The sequence below is a fragment of the Glycine soja genome, chromosome 19, assembly GCF_004193775.1.
Source record: "Glycine soja cultivar W05 chromosome 19, ASM419377v2, whole genome shotgun sequence".
In the NCBI taxonomy this organism is placed as follows: Eukaryota; Viridiplantae; Streptophyta; class Magnoliopsida; order Fabales; family Fabaceae; genus Glycine; species Glycine soja.
In genome coordinates this window covers 28,321,638-28,344,812 of record NC_041020.1, presented here as the reverse complement: position 1 = coordinate 28,344,812, position 23,175 = coordinate 28,321,638, and the positions used below count along the sequence as shown (strand labels likewise).

The window sequence follows — 23,175 nt, the reverse complement described above, 5'->3', positions numbered from 1 at the left end:
ATTTGTTTTCATAACGTTGCTGTGAAATGGAGCAGAGGAATGTAATTTATATTAAAAATGTAAAAAGTTTAAATTGATTAAATGATTAAATATAATTTTATATTAAAAAGTAAAAAGTTTAACATAAATAAATAGATGCAACTAAACTTTTTACTTTTAATAATTAAATGATTCTTTAACGTAAATAAATATAATTTTATATTAAAAAGTAAAAAAGTTTAAATTGTGATAAAATGATTTTCTGAAACACTTTTTTTATATAATTTATTTATTTATTCCACTCATCCAAACAGGCAAAGAAAATTTCCTTTATTTCTTTCCTTTCTAGAATTTTTTCTCCAAGCTTGATTAATACTTTTCTATCAGCTGAAACCCGAAATTTTCCTTTAAACTTAATATTACAAGGTTAAAAGAACAAAAGATATCATGAATTCATCTTTTAATATAGAAGAGATATTAAATTAATTTTGAGATTCAGATTGATTATTGTATAAATATTTAATGTGGTTTTTACCAGATACGTTATGGTTTTAAAGTCAAGTTGAGCAAGAACTTATCCTTACCTTCTCAAATCCTACTTCTCAAAAGGTACAATCAAGATTTTCTTTTTCCTTCGGCATTGTCAAAGTGACAGATGAAGGGACACGGAAATAAAACACAAGATTTGATTGCTGTAAAACCTTGTGGATGATGCGATTATTATTATTCCAGTAAATACAAAAAAGTATCACATTCATTAGAAATCAAGTGTCTTCTCTTAATCCACCAAGTGTCTTTTAAAATAGAACTTCGAGACCCATGCGAGTCAAGCTACCTTGGATGTAGATACAACCAACTTGAGCTCAGATTGATTATTATATGATTTTTCTTATTCCTTTCATCGTTAATTCTTTGTGGCAGAAACATTAATTCGAGTCTTTTTGTTGCTTCGTATAGAAAAGGAAAAACAAAGAAAATGGCTTGTGAATTGACTCTAGCGAGGAATGTAATAAGTATCTATATTAGGAAGGAAGGTTATCAAATTCAAAATTTGTGAAAGTTTTATAGATTGAGCAAGTAGACTCGATTCATACCTTTGTAAAAGTCTTATTCATATAAAAATAATAATAAAATATATATAAATAATATATCAATTAACCATTTCAACAACATAATAAAATAAATTATTAAATTACAAATTTCATAATATTTAAATAATTAAGTCTAATAATATATCATTGCTAGATAGTAATTTGCGGAGGTGATAATAGTAACAGAACATTCTCATTGAAGGTTTGATGTTGTTAAAAAATAAGGTTTTGATGTTATTAGATGTGAAAGTTCTTTAATTTAAAAACACACCACATAAAGGTACATTGAATCTTAAGCACACATAAAAATGACCTAAAATAACGTGTATTTTGGTCTAATGTTTTAAATTTTTTAACTCGATGATAAACTCAAGAGTCTACCAAATTTGTATAGAGTTTACCCAAAATTTGCACACAAGTTAACTCTAAGCGAACTCATAAACTTACAAGAGCTAGGAGTTAACTCGAGAGTTTGATAATCATACTTGAAGTGCATACCAACATTCTTTATATCCTTATTGTGTGGGAAGGCTAATATTTTGCTGCAAACCCTCTTGATTGAACTGAAATACATTATTGAGTCTTGGTTTTGTGCTCTTCAGTTATTAATCCTTCTAATATTTGCTGTTTCTTGTGCTTTTCAAGGTTGCTAACCTTGTATTTGATGCTCCACACTCTTCAATCATTAATATTGAGTTTAACGCAAGTGAGGCTGAATTTGATTCCACAATGTTATTTACTTGCAGCATTTCAGAAAAATGTCAATTTCTATAACCATTTGTCTTAAAACAATTAAATAAACGGAAGTCTATGAAGTGTCAACATATATAATTTCAACTTCATGAGTGATAAATATCAATATAGCACATTTTTTTACCTTCAGATGTTAGCCTACTTCCACTTTAACAACAAGCCTCAAATTCAGGCATCATGTATGGGCTTATAATTCCTGTAAGCAATCACTGCATAGAAGGGATCTGACCCTGAAAGCAATCCAAAAAGCCTCATGATCCAACCAATTGGTGACATGTTGTTCTCTTGAGCATTTGGCAGCTTTCGAACTACCTCTGGCTCTGTGAAACCTTCCACGGATTGGAAGTACTGAACCACAAGTTGTACCCTACTATAAGCAGTCCCTTCCCTCCATGCACTTATGGCTTTCTCATAGAACATTCTGTTGCTAAAACTCACAATGAATGCCCCTCCTGGCTTTAGTACCCGGAACACCTCTTCAAATACCTGCATATCTCTTTATAGTAAAATAGTGATTTTCATTAATATTAATCAACTCGACAATCCAATACAAGTTATGGTATTTTTTTTTTTTGTACCTCACAGGTTAGGATATAATTATGGTGGGTTTTATGAGATTTTCTTTGCCTGTTTGGATGAGTGAAATAACAAAAGAATAAATAATATAAGTAGTGACACGGTCATTTAATTAAGAATGATTAGTTTATTAATTTTTAAAATAAAATAAAATAATACATGCATGGACAATCATAAACTTATTTTATCTTACAACTATCAGAATTAGAAAAATACAAATTTACATAAATTAAAAATTAACAAAGCATTTTACAACAATTAAAATTACAGACGTAAACTTACCAGAATTAAAATTAAAAAAAATTAAAAAAATAAAAAATGAAAAAACTTTAACATATGGGACCAAAAACATGTTAAAGGCTAAAAGTTATACCAAAACTCCTTTCAAATTAGTAAAAGGTCAAGACTCAAGAGTATCAAACCTTCTCTGGTTGTTGGAGATACTGCACGCTAACTGTGCATAACACTGCATCAAAACTGCAACTCTCAAATTCAAACTGTTGATCCTTGTTGAGATCCTTCACAACAAAAAAATCCAACCTTGGATTCTTTGAAAGCTCTTGTCCATTCAACCCATGCCCCACCACCTTTTTGTACTTGACATCACTTGGTAGATGGCTAACCCAGGAGCTCATGAGGTCAAGAATCTCCATGTCAGATCTCAACCTCTCTCTGTAAAGATTGGTCAGTGTAGAAACAAAACCATCATCTACATGTTTTACAAAGCGTGGAAATGCATAGAACTCTCTATCTGGGTAAATGTTGAGCTTTGTTCTACCTTCCTGGGTGAGAACAAGGCGTTTTATTTTGCCTGCCAAGGGTGGTTGATTGGTGTGGTAGCTTTCGTTTAATGTGCTAACAATTTTGATTGAAGTTCTGACATGAGGTGCTGAGATAGGTTGCATATTGGTTTGCAAAATTGAAGACAGGAGTTAAAATTCAAAAGCAGACATGAATATAATCAAACAGAAGCAAACTAATTTCTTTTTACAATTTACAATTAATAATACATATAGTCAGCCATATATTCTTGTGGATAACTAACCAATGGTTGTGAGAGTATATGGAGCTTTCCCACTGTTTTAGGGCCTAAAATGAAAGCAAAAGACCGTGCTATTCACATCCTTCTTTTGCTCTCCACTCTCCTTTTTTTTTCAATATTCTCAAAATATCCCTTTTTTCTTTCATTTTCACACCCCTACTTGTTCAATTATTTTACCAAAAACTAATATTTTGTAGGCCAAATGATCTATTTAGTCATTTATCTTATTTTTTTATTCAATTTGGTCAGTTATCTTTTCAATAGTTCAATTTGATCATTTATCTTAATTTTTTTAATTCATTTTAATCATTTATCTTTTAAAAAATTTATTTTGATCATTTATCTTATTTTTTTCATTTTAGTCCTTTGATCCATTTAAAATTAATGCAGTTAATCATTTAAGAAGGAACTTTTTTAAAAAAATGAAGTGGAGGGAAGGAGAGAAAATTGAACAAAAAAATAATATAAATGATAAAGGACAAATTGAACCATAAAAGACTAAACTGAACCATAAAAATAAGATAAAGGACAAATTGAACTTTTTAAGAAATAAAAGACTAAACTGAACCAAAAAATAAGATAAAAGACTAAATAGGTAAATCTATTTTGCAATATAAAAATAGTAATTACAAACTAAATTTTTTTATATAAGAAAGAAATTATAGTATTTTTTGTAATTGTAAAAAATGTATGACTACTTTCAAACATATTAATTATTAATTTATTTTTATTTCCTTAATTTATTGTGAAGTCTATTAATAATACATCACTCATTTATCATAAAAGTGAACATATTTATTCAACATTAATAATATAAATCATGCTTGCGGATTGAAAAGGCTATTCCTTAAATTATGAGTAATGTCATTATATATAATCATCACTTAAACTAATTAATTCTAAAAATATTTTAGAATAAAATTTTAATTTATGATATTGTTGATTAAAATTGATTAACTTTTATTGACCTTGTCGAATTAGGTATTGGTGCCCTAATAGAAAGCTTTTATTTAAATTCACATTGGAAATATGTTTAAAATTAAAATAAGTGCATTAATAACACTTTTACAAAAACTTTCTACTTTGAAATTAAATGACCCCATATCACTACTACAATTTTTAGATATAACATCGAACGGTTAACATCGGTTATTCACAAAACCGATGTTAACAAAAGCGCAGTGGCATTTTTGTAAATAAGTAGACTTAGTTAACATCGGTTTTTTCGAAACCGATGTTAACTTCTCGATATTAACATCGGTAATTTTAATAACCGATGTTACTATGGAGTAGTTAACACCGGTTTTGGAAAAACCTATGTTAGTATCTCGTTGTTAACATCGGTTTGGGAAAAACCGATGTTATTGAGTTGATGTTAACATCGATTTTAAGAAAACCGATGTTACCTAGTTGATGTTAACATCGGTTATTTTTAAAAAACCGATGTTGTTATCATTATATATTAAAAATCTGAAATTGCACAACCCGCGCGCTTGAACCCTATCGTTCTTCTTCTTTCTCCTTCTGCTGAGTTCGTCTTTGTCGCAAACTGGCCTGCGCTTCCGTGACTGCAACCACATTGTGGAGTTCGTCTTGGTGGAGTTCGTCTCTGGCACTTATCGATTGAGGTACGTCCTTTTGTTTTAACATTAGGCATTCCTCGTTTTAACATTTGCTCACTTTCGCAGGTCGAAGAAAACTAGGAAAGGAAAGAGTCCCGGAAAGGGTACTCCCAGGGCGTTCTTATTCTTTCTCCTTCTGCCTGAGTTCGTCTTTGTCGCAAACTGGGCTGCACTTCCGTGACTGCAACGACATTGTGGAGTTCGTCTTTGTGGAGTTCGTGTCTGCCACTTATTGATTGAGGTACGTCCTTTCGTTTTAACATTAGGCGTTCCTCGTTTTAACATTTGCTCACTTTCGCAGGTCAAAGAAAACTAGGAAAGGAAAGAGTCCCGGAAAGGGTGAGAATCTATTTTGGAAGTCCATTGTGCTTGGCTTTAAGACTCCCAGGGAAGCCATCGAAGGTATGTCTCTGTTGTATGTTAATGATGAAAATCCATTGTTCAATGGTCTGTCTCTGTTGTGATGTTTCGAAACCTTAGTTAGACTAACTAATATGATTGATATTTGACTAAGTTGAGACTAGGCAATATGATTATTTTTCCAAACAATAGGTTTTGTTACCCGTTCATGTTACTGTGAATTTGGAGATTTAAATTAGACTAAGACGATACTAAGTCATTATAGTTGCTTACAAGTGCTATGAGACATGCTGGAGGGATTTCAAAATGGGGTCCCATTCTCCTGTCCAGTGTGGTGCCTTGTCTGATAAAAAGTGTGGTGGTTTGAGCTATGATGATGCTTGGAATGCATGTAGTAATCAAAACCGGAACCATTTTCATCATTTGGTTGGTTTCCTCAACTTGAGTCACAATGCAAAGCATCCATGGTGATGTTTGGCCCGTCTTTACTTGTCAAGGAAGCTGCAAAAATTTGTGAAGGTTATAAGATTGTTGTGCTGTTCTAGAAGCTGCACTGCATCAATTTGGTGGCTTTGATACTAGTTCTATTAATCAATTTAAATCATTTTCATATTACAAAAATGAATTTAATCATTAACTTTTAAAATTTTCAATTTAGTTTGAGAAATTAATATTTAGGTAAATTTATCCTTAATATTGAAAAATAAAGTTCTGAGCCAGTCAATTTGGTTGCCTGATACACACCAACTTGAAGACCAAATTGCTTAAGTTAGTTACGAAATTTGATTGATATTTATTTGTGATGATAATAACATTTTTACTTGTAGCTGTGTTCAATATTGTCATAAAAAATTAAACTAAACTCAAATGGGTATAATTATTTATTGCTTTACAGATAGCTTCTTTGTTCATAGGTTACAACCACTGGAATATCTCAACCTCTATCAGCGTCAGAAGTAAGATTGAATCCTTATGCCTTCGTACAATCTGTTCCTTCTAGTGAAAAAGTGAGGCGAGTTTATATTTCCTTTTTTATGTCCTTATCTTTGTTAGTTTGTTATATATTTTATATGTTTGAGTTTTAAACGTGTAAAAAATAGAAATAGAAAGGTCTGCTGATTGCTTATTAAATACAAAGTAGGATATTTTGCTTGTAGAGTTAAATTATCCCCCAGCCACACAATAGATAGGCTTCTTTGCTTCCATTTTGCCCCTCCATAGATAGTAAATAGATAGGTAAGGCTGATAAAACTGAATTAATGAGAGTGATTCTGCCCCCCATAAATAGGCTTCTTTGCTTCCATTTTGCAAGTTTGGCTTCAAACTTCCTTATAATAGGCTGCCACACAATCCCTTAAGTTGTGGAACTCAACGATTGCTTTTGCTTATGGATTTCATGGTCAAGGACAAGAAGCAATCAAGGTTTTCAATGAGATGGAACAAGAAAATCTGCCAGAAAGTGAAGTAATATTCTTAAGGTATTTAGCTGGGCATATATGTATTTGTATGGTTTTGTGCAAGGTTGATTACTATCTGTCTATCTATGTGTTATTAGCTAGTACTATAGTGTATATCGTTGTTTATGGTTCAGGCTAACCAAAGAGGAAACGGGTTTTGATGACGTGTCTTATGGAGGGACATTTGTTGTATGTGAATTTTGGAAGTCTGTATAGCTGTTGATTCAGGTATTGGGTCTATTGAATGGGAATTTAGTGTAAAAGGTGTTTTTGGGAAAGTATGCATGACAACAACACCTTAAGTGGAATGGCATACAACTGGTTTTGGTAGTTGTTAAAGCCTGTTAGCTTCATAAGTGGGGAGTGCGGGTTGTCGTTTAGCAGATTTTTTGGATTTTTCTTATGCTGCCTTGGTTACCCAATATTTATGCTTCTTTTGAGTCTAAATACAGTGTAACCTCTGTTGGGTTGTGTAAGGAGTTCTTGGAATCTTTCCTTTATTTTGTGTATGGGTTTGGGTACCCCTTGTACCCCTCATTAATAAATTTTGTCTTCTTTGCTGATAAAAAAAAAGGAAAATCATGCATGTAATGTTTACCTTGTTTTTTTTTAAGGCAGAAATTATATAGTATTATTAATAAGAACGATAGTACCAGGGGTACTGATGATTAAAATATACAAAGCAGCTATGCTGCCAGCCTCCCAAAAACACAACTAAAACCCAACACAAAGCCCAACCAAAAGACAGAAACAACCCAAATTAAGCAAAGGCCTCCATAAGGTTGGAAGATCAATGATTAAAAGGGATATTAAAATCTTTATCTCTAGCTTTAGACAGGACCAAGCTAGGAATAAGGCATCATCCATCACTTTGGAAGATACAAAAGGAATGCCCTGAAAAATCAATAAGTCATTGTGCTGATATAACTTCCTAAGGTCCCTCCACCATTGAGAATCCCAACAATGAACTCTGCCATTCTGCAAGGCTGACCACCCCCCATATTTGGAATTTAGAACCCTAACCCAAAACTGGTTCTGATTAGAATATAAATCCCAAATCCATCTTCCCATCAGAGCTGCATTAAACTTGGGCAGATTCTTGATTCCCAGACCCCCTTCCTTCTTGTTGAGGCAGATGACATCCCATTTGACCCAAGGGATCTTCTTTTGATCATGCTCCCCTCCCCACATGAAGTTCCTTTGTAGAGAGACCAATCTATCAGCTATTCTTTGAGGTAGTTTAAAGAAAGATAGGAGATAAATTGGTAAAGCATTAAGAACAGAATTTATCAAGGTGACCCTGCCAGCCATAGATAAGTTTTTCTGATTCCATTTAGTGAGTTTAGCTTCAAACCCAACATTTTAAATTAGTTACATAATCAACTACTGATGTCTATATTTGTCTGTAATTGAATTTTACCTTTTGTATGTTCTTGTATGTGATTAGTGTAATTTGCTATATAAATAATTGTTGTTCATGCTGAGTGAACCTTAGATTCCCATTTGAGACTGAATGCAATGACTCTTGTGGACAGTTTGCATTAGTCATTGTATTTAGTCTTGAATTGTCTGTTTGGACAGTTTGGGGATACTAGTAATTTTATGTTAGATTCATTCGTGAAGGTTGTTATTATTTTCATTAATTTGATTAAATTTCAGTTCAATGCATTTCATATTTTTCTCTGAGTGCATACTTGATTATTGGGAAATTCATTTGACCGATGTCATGTTGTGTACTTGGAGACCAATGTGAAATGCTGCCGAAATTTAGTCAAATTTTTGTAAATAATGGTAACCCTGACGTTTGAAGCTAACATAAAAGACAGTTTTCCTAAATGGGATAGGGCCACACCTATAAATAAAAAAGTGAGATTTTTATGCATGGAATTGCTTAGATGGATCGAAGTTGGATGAATGAAAGTCGCATGAGCCTAGAATATGAGGATGGCGTCGAACAGTTCTTGCAATTTGCTTCAGAAAGAGGTCGACCGAATGAAGAAGGAAAATATTATTGTCCTTGCATCAACTGTTTGAATGGAAGACGACAATTACTCGATGACATACGGGATCATCTATTGTGTGATGGGAATTAAGAAGAATTACACGACGTGGATATGGCATGGTGAAGTCACAGACATGCAGAGTGGGTCCCAATCTGAATCATTTGATGTAGAAATGGGAGATCAGTTAGAGGACATGATTCGTGACCTTGGACAAGAGTCTTTCCAGCAAGCACACGCCCCTGTGTATGAAGGATTGCAGAGTGATTCTAAGAAGCTTTTGTATGCAGGGTGCAAGAATTCCTTAACCTTGTTGTCTACTGTGTTAAGAATTCCTGTATGCAGGGTGCAAGAATTCCTGGACATGATTCTAAGAATGCCATGTATCACTGTGTGTTTTCTGTGCAGGATTCCTTTGAGGAGCAGGCCGCGCAGGGATCCTTCATCCCCCATGGACGTCAGGATGTTCTCGTCGCTGTTATTGGACGTCCAGAGCATCCTGGACGGGTCCATGCTGCTGGAGCCGGTGTCACCATCAAACAATACTTTGGATCGGCTCCACAGACGTCCCGCAGCTCTTGCTCCCTGCCTCCTGACGAATTGTAGCAGCTGACCCAGCAAATCAGGGACCAGCTAGAGGAGTCCATCACAGAGAAAGTGACGCGGCAGGTCATGGCATCCTTCAGCCACATGCAGTCCCAACTTCAGTTGCAGATGCAATCTCAGGGACTTGTAGTGCCTCCTGACCCTCTGGTTGGTCCCTCCGGTCCTCGAGTGAGCACAAAGGGGAGTTGTGTTGATCCCTCAGGAAACGATCCTGAGACGGGTGACTCAAATAGGTGCGGCTTGTACATAGAAGTAGGATCCTGCCCGCCTAGTTGCCATGGGGAGAGTTTATGAGGGATCCACTGTTGTTCATAACACTCCTTTGTTGCCTGGCCAAGTAAAGGTGAGTGTGGAGGAGGTTACAGATGCAGATGCTCCAGTTCCTGTACCCACTAATGAGGTTTTCTTAGTGGGGCAGACACTTCACACCTTCCTTGCTTGGCCGACACATCTGGTCAAGTCTTTATCACAACAGGTACTTATTGTCCTTACTTTATATTTCTTCTTTTAAAATTAATTCATTAAGCGTGCCTCAAATTAGGCTATTTAACTTTGTTTCATGAACAGGTAGCTGTGTCTCTGGCAAAACCACCTCCAAAGTCCGATCCAGAGGTTGATGATCCGCTTTATCTGATGGCATTGACCATCCCAGAGCTTTTCTTGAGGCCTTATCAGGTTAGATGGGATGCCACCGTGTTCGGGGTCTTTAATCTAGATTTCCCCCTCTACATAAAGCACAAAGACCTCTCTGAAATCGCACACGGTGGTCAATGTCTCAGCATATCAGTGTTACAGTTGTGGATTCTGTAAGTCATTTTATGTTACTTTTAATTACCTAAGTTATTGCTTTCAATTCATAAATATTTAACTTTGACTTAACATAAACAGACATCTAACTAAAACATGTATACGAGTGGGGAATTCTTATATCTATGGATTCCTCGAGCCACAGTCCATTCAGAGGTCTAGGCAATCGCAGTTTGAGTCTGAAAGTTACATAAAGAGTTGGATGCAGAGTTCACAACGCGATGTCTATCTTGGAGCCTACCTAAATGGGTAAGTCACAAAATAACTAAATTTAGTTAATGTTTACTAATGTACTAACCCATTTTAGGTTCCACTGCAGTGGACACTGGCAGATGGGGGTCATCCTGCCCAAGGAACACCTAGTTGTCTGGTTTTGTTCATTGCATAACAGGCCAAACAACTACCTTAAGGGGATTATTAATAGGTTAGTGTTCTTTTCAATACATTTTCAATGAAATACCTCAACGTACAACACCAGTTTTTAATTGTTACTCATCTGGAACAATGCTTTAAAAGGTCTTGATGATGCTCCACAGCCTAAATCAAAGGCTTCTGCTAGGTGGATTGTCGTCAAGGTACGTCATTTACATAAAACTTCCACTTATATATATTTCTTTATGTGTTTGTACACTAGTTGTTTAATTAATATCCAAATTTCATTATGTATTTAGTGTAATAGACAAAAAGGAAGTACTGAGTGCGACTACTATGTGATGCACTGGATGCCCACCATCATTTGAGGAACTTTTAGGAATAATTGGGAAGCGGTAAGTTTATTTCAAACAAAATCGATTTATTTATAATTTGTATTACATTATTAACTTATTATGATTTATTTCATCATGTAGTATTTTAACGATCCTAGACCATTGGAGCCAGAGAGATTAAAGGCATTGCAAATCCAATGGGCACAGTTTTATCTCCGAGTTAGAGATCAGGCCTAGGATTTAGGGACATTATCTTTAGCTTTAGTTTACTTTGGTTTAATATTTTTGACATTTTCTATGTAATATGAACATTGAATTCATTTGATGATTGTTCTTTATGATAAATCAATTATTTGATGTTTATTATCATTAAAACTGCTTGAAAGCAGAATAAAATATTTATTTATTGTGAATTGGGCTTGAAATTGCATTTGACAGGTACAATTTTTGGTTTACTGTAAAAACAGAAAGTATATATAAAAAAAATACTTGAAAACAACATCAATTATTAACAAAAACCGATGTTAATATGATAAACAACATCGGTTATTTACAAAAACCGATGTCGACATGAACCTTAACATCGGTTGTAATAGAAAACCGATGTTAACGTTTGTATATTAACATCGGTTATTTGTGTATAACCGATGTCAGCGTTTGTATTTTAACATCGGTCATCTGTAGATAACCGATGTCAACGCTTGTATATTAACATCGGTTATTTATAAATAACCGATGTAAACATTTGTATATTAGCATCGGTTATCTACACATAACCGATGTTATACACAAAGAACTACACCAAATAAGTGTATGCATCATCAACGTTGACATTGGTTTTCTAGAAAAACCGATGTTAATGGAATATATTAACATCGGTTTCCTACGATAACCGATGTTAATATATTCCATTAACATCGTTTTTTCTAGAAAACCGATGTTAATATGTTATATTAGCATCAGTTTTACTACAAAACCGATGTCAACGTTCATAATGCGTACACTTTTTTTGTTGTTGTTCATTGTGTTTAACATCGGGTATTTAGAGAACCGACGTTGTCATATATATGTTAACATTGGTTTTACAAAACCGATGTTAACAGTGATACATTCAACATCGGCACTTTCAACATCGGTTTTAGAACCGATGTAGAATGTTCTAAATAATCGATGTTGAAAGTGTATTTTCTAATAGTGTATCAATTAATAAAAGAACCCTTAATTATCAAAACTTCTCCAAACACATTAAAAAACAATCCTAGATTATTCACCAAGGTCCATCAAATTGATTTCATCAAAAGCAAATATGAGAATCAAATGATAGCAAAAGACCTTTATCACATAATTGATGAATACTTGATAAATTATGTTTAGGACCATCAATAAGTAAAATATTTTTCTATGGAGGTAGAGGGATTCGTACCTATTTTTTCAACTCCAACAGTTTTACCTTTGTTGTTGTCTCCATAGGTCACATATTCACTATTTTTGGAAGAAATATGAATAAACTTTGATGCATCTCCCGCCATGTGTTTGGAGCAACCGCTATCAATGTACCAACTTTGCTTCAAGGAGTCCATCATTCATATTATCATATTTTGATTTTGGTACCCAAATTTTCTTGGGTCCTTGAATGTTGGTTTTGACTAAAGATTCTTTTGGAACCCATACCATTTTTCCAATGTTACTACCATTTTTTCTAATATAACATGTTGATGCACTATGACCTTTCTTACCACAGTAAAAACATGTTAACAAGGGAGAACTAGCCTTTTGAGTGGAGGGAAAGAAATTTTTATGCATCTTTTGTTGATATTCAGGATTATATCCTAATTCTGCCTTATCAAAAACACATCTTTATTTGCTCTAATATAATATTTAAATTATTTTTACCAAGAGTAAATTTGGCAAGAGCAATTTTTAAATCTACAATTTTTTCTTTGAATTTATCACAACATTCGCATGAATGAGATGCTTTATTGTTTTCTTGTATCAAGCATTTTGTAGAAGATTGGTTTTTATCTACTGATTTTAAAATTTTAATTTCAGATTTAAGATTTTCTAACTCTACATTTAATTTCAAATTTTCATTTTCTAAACTTGAAATAGTTTTCTTAGAATATAAAACTAATTTGGCAAGATTGACAGATTCTTTATGCAAGTCATTGAATGCATCTTGGAGTTCATCAAAAGAAATAGATAAGTCATAGTTAGAAGACATTACCTCTTCTCCGCTTTCATAGTCTTTGGCCATGAGACCCAGATTTATGATTTCATTTTCTGAATCACTTAATGAATCCATGTCATTATCTTCCCAAGGGATGTATGCTTTCTTTTCTTTCTTATCTTTGAAACTTTTCTTGTCGGATTTTTCCATTCTTCTTTTAAAGACAGGACAATCAAATCTCAAGTGCCCAAGTTGATCACATTCATAGCATTTTGGGGCTAAGGAGGAATCTTCTCCTTTCTTCTTTGCATTGAATTTTAATCTCCTTTGATTTTCTTTGTTTCTCAGAAATTTATTGAATCTCTTTACAAAGAATCTGAAATCATCATCTTCTTCTATGTTAATCAAGTCCTTTTTGTCACTTTCTTCTTGAATAGAAGATGAGGCTTTAAATGCAATTCCTTTCTTTTTCTTGTCATTTTCTTCATGTTGGTTTAGTCTCATAAGTTCCATTTCTTGTTCCTGAAGCTTTCCAAAAAGAGTTGCAAGAGTCATGTTAGTGAGATCTCTCGATTCTGGAATTGCAGTTACCTTTGGTTGTCATTGCCTGCTTAAACATCTCAACACTTTGTTAATGAGATCTTCATTAGGAAATATTTTTCCCAATGATGCAAAATGATTAACTATATGTGTAAATCTCTTTTGCATATCTTGTATGGTCTCATTTTGATTCATTCTAAACAGTTCATATTCATGTGTGAGACTGTTTATTCTAGATCTCTTAACATCAGTTGTGCCTTCATGGGTTACTTGTGATGTATCCCACATTTCTTTTGCATTTTTACAATTTGAGACTCTAAAATGCTCATCCATGCCCAATGCAAAAGTAATTATGTTCTTGACTTTTAAATTATATTGAACCTTTCTTTTTTCATCAGCATCCTATTCTTCTCTAGGTATTTCTATAGTTGCATTTCTCACTACCATTGTAGGAATGAAGGGACCAATTTCAATGGCTTCCCATATATTTAAATCTATGGCTTCTATAAAGATCTGCATTCGAGTTTTCCAATAGTGATAACCCTCGCTATTGAAAACAAGAGGCCTATTAATAGAATTCCCTCAGGAAATGGAAAGTTAGATGAGGCCATAATTATTCTTGAAGTTTTTAAACTTTAAACAAGAAACCTACTCTGTTACCACTTGTTGGACAAGTGGCCTCAATAACTTAAGAGGGGGGGGGTTGAATTAAGTCTTACAAAATTTCCCACTAACAAGCTTTTAACCCCCTTTTTAAATGATAGGCTCAGAATGCAGAAGAAGAAGCAACAATCAATTTAATAATATTCTTTAAACGTGGAAGACAAAATTGATTGCAATAAAATAAATAATATAAGGGAAGAGAGAATTGCAAATTCGATTTATACTGGTTCGGCCACTTCCCGTGCCTACATCCAGTCCTCAAGCAATCCACTTGAGATTTTCCACTATCTCTGTAAATCTTTTAAAGACTTTGAACACACCTTGGGATCCCTCACCCTTGTGTTCAAGATTCTCCAAGAGACAACCAATGTCTTGATTACAATTCTCACAATCCAAGAGACAACCAGCCTCTCGATTACAACTGAGTTCAAGATGAACAAAAAGATTTCTCTCCTTTAGAGTAGATGATACAAATTGAAGATCTTAGAAGAATTCTCAATAGATTTGCAAGTGTTTGACCAAGAGTTGTTGAGAGAGCATTTGACAATTAAGTTCTCTTAAAACATCTCTCTCTTGCTTTTTGAAGTTATACACACACATATATAGGTCCATCGAACCTTTTCAAAATGGTTTGAAGACATGTGTCTTTTCAAAATGTTATTCTGAAATTTTCTCACTGGTAATCGATTACAACCATCTGGTAATCGATTAGAAGATTCAAAATTTAAATTTCAAAACCCTTTTGAAAAGTTGATTTGCAAACTTATCTTCTGGTAATCAATTATAGTGTCTGGTAATCGACTACCAGTGCCTTGATTTGTTGGAAACAATTTGTTTGAGGCAAAAGTTGATCAACCAGTGAGATTCTTTGAGGCTTTATCTTTTTCTTGACCTTGAATTAATCTTGAAGCAATGCTTAACCTTTGAATGTTTGTTGAAGCAACTTTGTTTGATTCTACTTTTGGCAGCATCAAAATCCCGTATTCATACATTCACACACAATACTTTGAAAATTGCCCAAACAATTATCTTACTAAGTGTTTGGACGGAGGATTTAAAAATTTGTAGGAAATTCAAATACACAACATTTTAATTATTTTGATTTAAATTTTTTTCATTTTGTAAATATTTTATTTGGATGAAGAAATTTAATTTCTTATATTTTAATTTTCTGGTTTGGATAAAGTAATTCAATTTCAATAAAATTCAAATATTCATTTTAAAATATTTATGTAAAAATTAAAATTTCAATATTGAATAAAAATAAATATTAGTCATTTTTTAAATACTTAAATATTCAAAATAATTTTAATGCTAGGCAATATTTAATAATTATTTTTTTAATATTTAATAATTAAAAACATAAAAATAAATAAATAATAATAATTGGATTAAACAGTTTTGAATCTTACACCAAAAAAAACTTGGATTAAACAATATTGCAAAATTAAAGATGAATGATATGTAATTCCTTGTTCAATCTAATACCTTGTTAAAAAACATTCAATTATGTAGTCTCACAATATTTTTTATAAATATATTAGAAATAAATAATTACTTAATTTAAGGACAATCATCTTATACAAAACTCAAATATTGATATTAATTTCATCGTTCGTAAGAGAAGAAAATACTTCAATACATATTAAGACCTAAAATCATATATCATCCACATTGATGTCACTTCACTAATAATACTCAATCATTCACGAACTATTTTGCAAATTAGAGGATCCAAAACAAACAACATAATCAAACAATTTTGGAAGAATCAATTTTTTTTCTTGCTTTGTAAGAATATAACTCCTCTATTCATTATTCACAATAGTCTGACATAGAAGAAACAAAATAATATAAGTCATAGCAGGAAGGACAAATAACTTAGTATGACATATGATTCATTTAATAAAAAAATTAACTAAAATGGCAATACAAATTATACCAAGGAAACCACTAAAAAGATCTAAATATCTAACCATTTGCAATCTCTAGAATATGGCAATTCATTCCATTTTGTAAGAGAATGCTTCTATCAAATATGTTCATAATGTTGTTAGTTTAAGCATTCAATTTCAGTTACTCATTATGTTGGATATTTCATCATTTCTAAATGCTTTTGATAAGACTTGTAAATAATTTTTCAAAGTGAATTCATTCTGAATTTTGAAGTTGAAGTATTTAAAACACTACACGTGATTTGGTACTTCATGCCTACAAATGAGTTGAAGTTGAGCGAAAGAGATGTGTCGTTCTCTTTAGCAAGCAATAGAGGACTAAAAATTGATGGCAACATAAATATGAGGAACAACTTGTTTTGCAACAAAACTTGTTTAAATTATTTGACACAATATCTAAGTATAAAATAAGAGTAGGACAGTTTCTACCCAAATAATGAGGCATGGTGATAAAATAAAATTTCTATAATATAAGCAAGAGTGCATAAATGTAAAAAACCAACTATGAGAAGCACATAACAAAAACACACTGCTCTCAGGTGTTGCTAAACTTTAATCCCCCACACCTATTCTCACTCTTGCAAATAGATCCCTAGCAGAGTGATCTTTCATTACAGAAAATACAGTAAAACCATCATAAATAAAAGGTTTACAAAAGTGAAAATATAACTTCAACCAGGCATAAAAAAGACACAATTTTCTGATTTGAAAGTTGAAACTAAAAATGTAGAGAAAAGGTTACTCACCAAGTTTCATTTTGCAATATGTGTTAAAACATCATCTATCTCCTAGTCAATTGGAAGGGCTTCACAATTAATAGCTAATTGTTTTGAATCATCAGCTAACCATTTAATAGGTTTAGCTCATTGTTGTCTATTAAAATTTGATATCAAAGCTACCTCACGTAACATTTCTTGAATATCTTCATAATCAATTTTAGCATCCATTTTTTCTACCATTCGATCAAAAGAGTTGGTCATTTTATTCAAAGAAATTGCTATTCCTTCTTTTTCTCCAATCTTTATCTTGTGAGAATGTGTGTCAAAAGAAGTTGAACCTTGTTCTTTTCCTTTTGTATAATGACACAGTATACAAAAAGCTGCGAATATGATATTACAAAAAAAATGGATTAAAAAAGTGACCTAGAAATCAAATGTGTGATTTGCTACTTTCCATAACTTCAAAGTTGTGTCAGACTCATTCATCTAAGCCAATAATAACATGAATTATTGGTAACTACTAGTCTTGTTTGAGAAGATATAGCAACTTGTTAACATCATGCATGTGTTCGCTCATTTATCATCTTTTATTTCTTTCTTTTCTATTCGTCAAAAGCATGAATAGTAGTTAAAATCTAGTTAGATTTATAACACAAGAAACTATACTTCATAATTACTACTAAGCTCTTAGACTAAGCTAGAAAAAGTCTGAAATAAGGTTAAATATTTCTATACTTTGTGGTTTAATTGGTTTTTAGAACAAAATTTTTTTTAATGTAACTTCCTGAAATGTTTGAAAAGAAATTTATTAATTCAACTAAAATGAGTGTTTCCAAACATATCTCTAAATGAAGCTATCTTGCAGAAACCATAATTATTAAATTCTAAATATGCTCTCTAATGAAATTGTTTCCAAGACCACATTATGATTCACTCATCTTTATTCTCTTCTTAAATTCTCCACACACCCCTCAAATCCCTTCTACATGAATCAACATAGTAAACATTAAAGAAGAAACAAAGCTATTCTAAGGATAAGCATATGCACTGCTATGTCTATCTCTTCCCAAATATTGAAAATTTTTCACTTTCTAGCAATAACAAACATGTTGCCAAGGGCAATAAATGCATAAAAACCTATAATTGCATGCACCCAATTCAAAATTAACAAAAAAAAACTCAATCAATGTCAAATGAAACAAAAACCAACACAAGTCCTATGCTATTACCTCTCAAGGATCCACTATATTCAATTATTCATACTTCAATCGAAAGAGACCCAAAATTTCGAAATCACACGAAAGCAAAAATGCATAATTCTAATTATCAAATTCTAATTCCACAATTGCACAAAATGTGAAACCAAACGCTCGGTATCTCGCTCACCAAAAAATGAGAGCATAGAAGATCATAGGTGCAATTTGAGATTAAATGAGAAAAAAAAATGAAAAGAAGAATAAGAAGAGGAACCAACTTGGGATTTTGATCATTGAAGCGTTGTTGTTGATGATGATAACGATGATTTTGGAGAGAAATCCTTATTGAATGGTTAAATAGTTAGAGAAAGAGAATGAAAATAGAGAAAAAGATAGATAGGTTTTTTGAGGCTCAACCCCTAGAATCTAGATTGAAGGAGTTGAGAAACCTACAATCACCGTGAGAAAGAACACGACACAAGCATGAGAGAGAGAACGAGTTAGAATGTATGGGCCACCTATAGTGTGAGAGGAGTGAATTTGAAATTCTTACCATTTAGGTGAAATTTCAATTTGTATGATTTTAGTCTATTAAAATTCCTTTAAAAATGACATAAATTTAAATTCTTTGAAGTCCCATATCCAAACAATTGAATTATGATAGAAGTATTTCAAATTCATTGAAAATAAAATTGAATTGCCTTAAGGTAAATTTTTTAGAAACAATTATTATTAGGAGTTACCAGATTTCTAATCATCGTGTTGTTATTGAGAAGAGTTTACTATAAAAAAAGTTCAAATGAGTTAAAAAAATGAAAGTGAAAATTCACCAATTTTAGACTATACACTATATTCATAAGCTATCCTAACCAAAAATTGATTAAGTAAAATCGAGCAAAATCAAATCAATGTCTAAGTCATGCAGCTATACCCACGATGTCTGACCAAATTTTGAAAGAACAAAAAGATTGAACAAAACCTATAAAATGTAACGGCTAACACTTATAAATCCTCGGCAGCAAAGGAGCAAAACTAATGAAAACTCAGCACATAATGAAAACTCACCGCCGCCGATTAAGAACCCAGTTTTTAAAGGTATGGTAGCAATGGAACGATTGACACATAAAACTATAACAAGTAAAAGCACCTAGACTCTCAAAAGATAAAATACTAAGGAGCCACTATTTTGTGTAATCATAACTGTAACTATGATCGCATGTACTTGAAGAAACACAAAAATGCATTCACTTCTTCTCTGCAGCCTTGGTGACCTTGGCTCCGGTGGGGTCCTTCTTCTCCACACTCTTGATGACTCCTACAGCCACAGTTTGACGCATGTCCCTCACGGAAAAACGACCAAGAGGAGGATACTCGGAAAAAGTTTCGACCACCATGGGCTTGGTGGGAATCATCTTAACATAACCTGCATCTCCATTTTTCAAGAATTTGGGTTCCTTCTCAATTTCCTTACCTGATCGCCTGTCAATCTTGGTCACAAGTTCGGCAAACTTGACAGCAATGTGAGAAGTGTGGCAGTCAAGAACAGGAGCATAACCATTTCCAATTTAACCAGGATGATTCATTATAATGACTTGGGATGTGAAGTTGGCAGCCTCCTTGGCAGGATCATCCTTAGAGTTTGAGGCAACAAAACCACGCTTGAGATCCTTGACTGCAACATTCTTCACATTAAATCCTACATTGTCACCTGGAAGGGCCTCCTGGAGAGCTTCATGGTGCATCTCCACAAACTTAACTTCAGTAGTTAGGCCAGTGGGAGCAAAAGTCACCACCATACTGGGCTTCAAGACACTTGTTTCAACTCATCCGACTGGCACAGTCCCAATACCACCAATCTTGTAGACATCCTGCAAGGGAAGCCTCAGAGGCTTGTCTGAGGGTTTTTTGGGCTCATTGATCTGGTATTAAAACAATATTAAATTTTTTGTTTACTTTATCCATTTTTGTCTGAGGGGAATTAAATTTTTATTATTATTTTAGTACAATATTGTAAAAACCTAGTGGTGAGGGATTTGGGATAGTATGCATGAGGTCATAGGTTCCAACCTCAATGGATCATTGTACACCAAAAAACATATTGTAAAAGCTATCATATCATGAGTTAAATAAATGTAATGGAAAATAATTGTTGTTGCATGAATGAAATTTCTAGCCAAAATGGAATTCCGCTAACCTTTTTCCCCAACACAATTTCAAAATAGTATTCAAACAAAGACTTCAAAAGAGAAAATCTATCTTTTGACTATGAGTCCTCACACTACTCCAAAGACAGTTTGCAATTTTGGATACGATGAAAACAAAAAATGGATAAAGTAAACAATAAAAGTTGAAAGTTGAAAAACAATGGCAGACAGTAACAAATAACAAACTGAAAGCAAATGATGTTACAAAATAATAAAATGTTTGATTGATTGGGGGTGCTTTACATTGTTGAAAGAAAAAGAGATGAGAGAAAAAACATTGAAGGAAAAAAGAATTTGGGAGAAAACGAGAGAAAACTTATATAGAAAAAGTGTAGAAAGAAAAAGAGATAAGAGAAAAAGAGTTGAAAGAAAAGGATCATGAAAAAGAAAGAATTGAGAGAAAAAGATAAAGAAAATGAAGAATACTCTTGTAACTTTTTTCTATACTAGTCCATTGTTTAATTGATATAGAGAAAACAAAGATGAACATACTCAAAGAAATAGAACAAAGAAAGATGAACAAACTCAGAGAAATAGAACGAAGAAAGATGAACATATTCAAAGAAATAGAACAAAGAAAGATGACACAATAGAATAAATAACAAAAGCAACAACCAAAACATTTTTTTAAGATTGAATGAGATAAACAAACAAATGATAGATAACACATGATTATCGATAAAACTAAAGTTATCAAAAAGAGTGACCTTAACTATGACATGCTAGTAGAATCAACATTGTAAAGTTTTTAATCAAGAACATGGAGTAAATCCTCAAATTTTATTCAATTTGTTTTCATTTCCATTACATGGCTTCCTATTTATAGGGAAATACAAAACAAGTGACGGAAAACAAATTTTAATAGTGTCTAACCTAAAGATAAGATAAAACAATAATCTTATATGAACTAAAGATATGATAAAATAAGATTTTGATCCTAAAAGAGAAAACAAATCTTAACAAAATAAGAGTTCTAATAAATGAAACAAATCCAAAGACAAGATAAAAACATATCATAATGATATAAACTCTAAACTCTAAATCTTAATAATAAATGTTAAACATATGATATCTTCAATATCCTTTGAATATATTCGGACATAATAAATGCAATGGGCTCAGTTAACTATTCAACCCAAATATTCATCCAAATAAATTTCATAGATATATCTTGAGTGTAAAATGTTGGGCTCATTATGCTTTCCAAATTGGTTTCTTTAAGTTGTCTAAGCTTGCCGTGGCGGAACTTGAATAGAAATATTGAGGGAGCCAAATATAAGATTTGGATTAAAAAAAAATTCCTATTTTTTCTATTTAATCATTTCATTTAAATTTTCTAACTTTTTTTTCTAGTTTTTGAATTATTTTTTACCGAATTCCTTGCCCTATCATGCTAAAATTAGACCGAAGATATAAGGTTGACCTAATGGTTGGGAAAGGGTGAAGGGAAAAGGGAAAAGGGGAGAGGGAGAAGTCACGGGTTTGAATCCTCCAACTAACATACATTTCTAACAAAATTTAACAAACTAGCATTTGTCAATAAAAAAATTCATATTAATCAACCCAATTTTTTTAAAAAAAAAATCAGAAAAAGTTAGAGAAGTTTGTAGTAAAATTATAAAAAAAACCAAAGAAAATGAATATATATGGACAAGATTGATATATTTAGTGAAGAGTAGTACAAAAAAAAAACAAAGAATCTATTTATTGGAATTGTTAGACATAAATAATGAACAATGGATAGGTTGAGAAAAATTGTACTATCAAAGAGAGAATGCAAACAAATTAAAGTATAATAGAAGACTTTGGGCCTTTATTTTCCATTATTCACATTCTTCTAATATTAGCTATTTTAATATCTATAACTATATACTATTAGATATTTTTAATATGTGAGTCTACATATAATATTAAATTATATATTATATGTTATCTATAAGATTTGATTGTCCTTATTAAAGTGATTTATAAGGATAAATTTAATGGGATATATAACATCTCATTTGGTGTGGTCAATTATATATAATGTGTAGATACCATAAGTCTTATTTCTGTTATTATGATGAGGGAAATAGAAATAAGGAATATTTAATAGTTACAACTCTTAGTGAATAAGTATAAGGATGAAAAGATAAACTCTTCATGAAAGGATACTTAACTATTATAAAAAAAAGTTATGGTCCCCAAGTCATATGTATCAATTTTCTTTTCTAACATCCCATCACTAGAGAAGATCAAGAGGGGTTGTGCATAGAGACCTAGAAGATCATTAAACCCAATTGTTTCTTCATCTTATAATCATCCATGAATACTAGTATACTTCCACTACAGCCTTATTTTTTTTTTTTTATATTCTTGATGATTTAACATAGAAGTTCAAGTATAATGTTTATCATAATCTAGTTTAACTTTTCCCAATTTCTAACAAGTGGTATTAGAGACACTTTTATGTTGAATCATTAAGAAAATAATTCAGAATTCTTCTTCTTCTTCAAATACATGTGTTGAGTATTTTTTGTGACAGTTGTAAAAAAGGAGGCACCTTAATCCACTATGCCATTTGGTTCAATTATGATGGATTTGAAACCTAAATTATATATATTTTCTTTGAAATTAATTCATTTTTTTGGCATTTAAATTCAAATAATTATATTAAAGAAAATTATTTGTTATCCCTAATAATTTTATCCATAATTCTTAGTGGATTAACTGACACAATATTTGCTAAAGT

The 23,175-nt window shown here is 32.2% G+C and overlaps 1 protein-coding gene and 1 pseudogene across 1 annotated transcript; both read right to left on the bottom strand.

Annotated features, from left to right (window-relative positions):
- Positions 1–1,777: 1,777 nt before the first annotated feature.
- On the bottom strand, positions 1,778–3,395 carry LOC114398484. Its single transcript, XM_028360690.1, has 2 exons — positions 2,822–3,395; positions 1,778–2,309 (listed from the first exon to the last, which is right to left on the bottom strand). Exons 1-2 carry the CDS (start codon positions 3,302–3,304, stop codon positions 1,992–1,994), a joined length of 801 nt encoding a protein of 266 aa, XP_028216491.1. The 5' UTR covers positions 3,305–3,395; the 3' UTR covers positions 1,778–1,991.
- A 16,074-nt stretch (positions 3,396–19,469) lies between these two features.
- On the bottom strand, positions 19,470–20,051 carry LOC114397909 (annotated as a pseudogene).
- Positions 20,052–23,175: the final 3,124 nt, after the last annotated feature.

What these genes read in the sequence shown, in the direction of transcription:
- LOC114398484 (XM_028360690.1), bottom strand. Translation starts at nt 3,304, where the DNA reads ATGCAACCTATCTCAGCACCTCATGTCAGAACTTCAATCAAAATTGTT. An exon ending in ATCTCCAACAACCAGAGAAG is followed by an intron (nt 2,310 to 2,821) that starts GTTTGATACTCT and finishes AGAGATATGCAG; the next exon opens with GTATTTGAAGAGGTGTTCCG.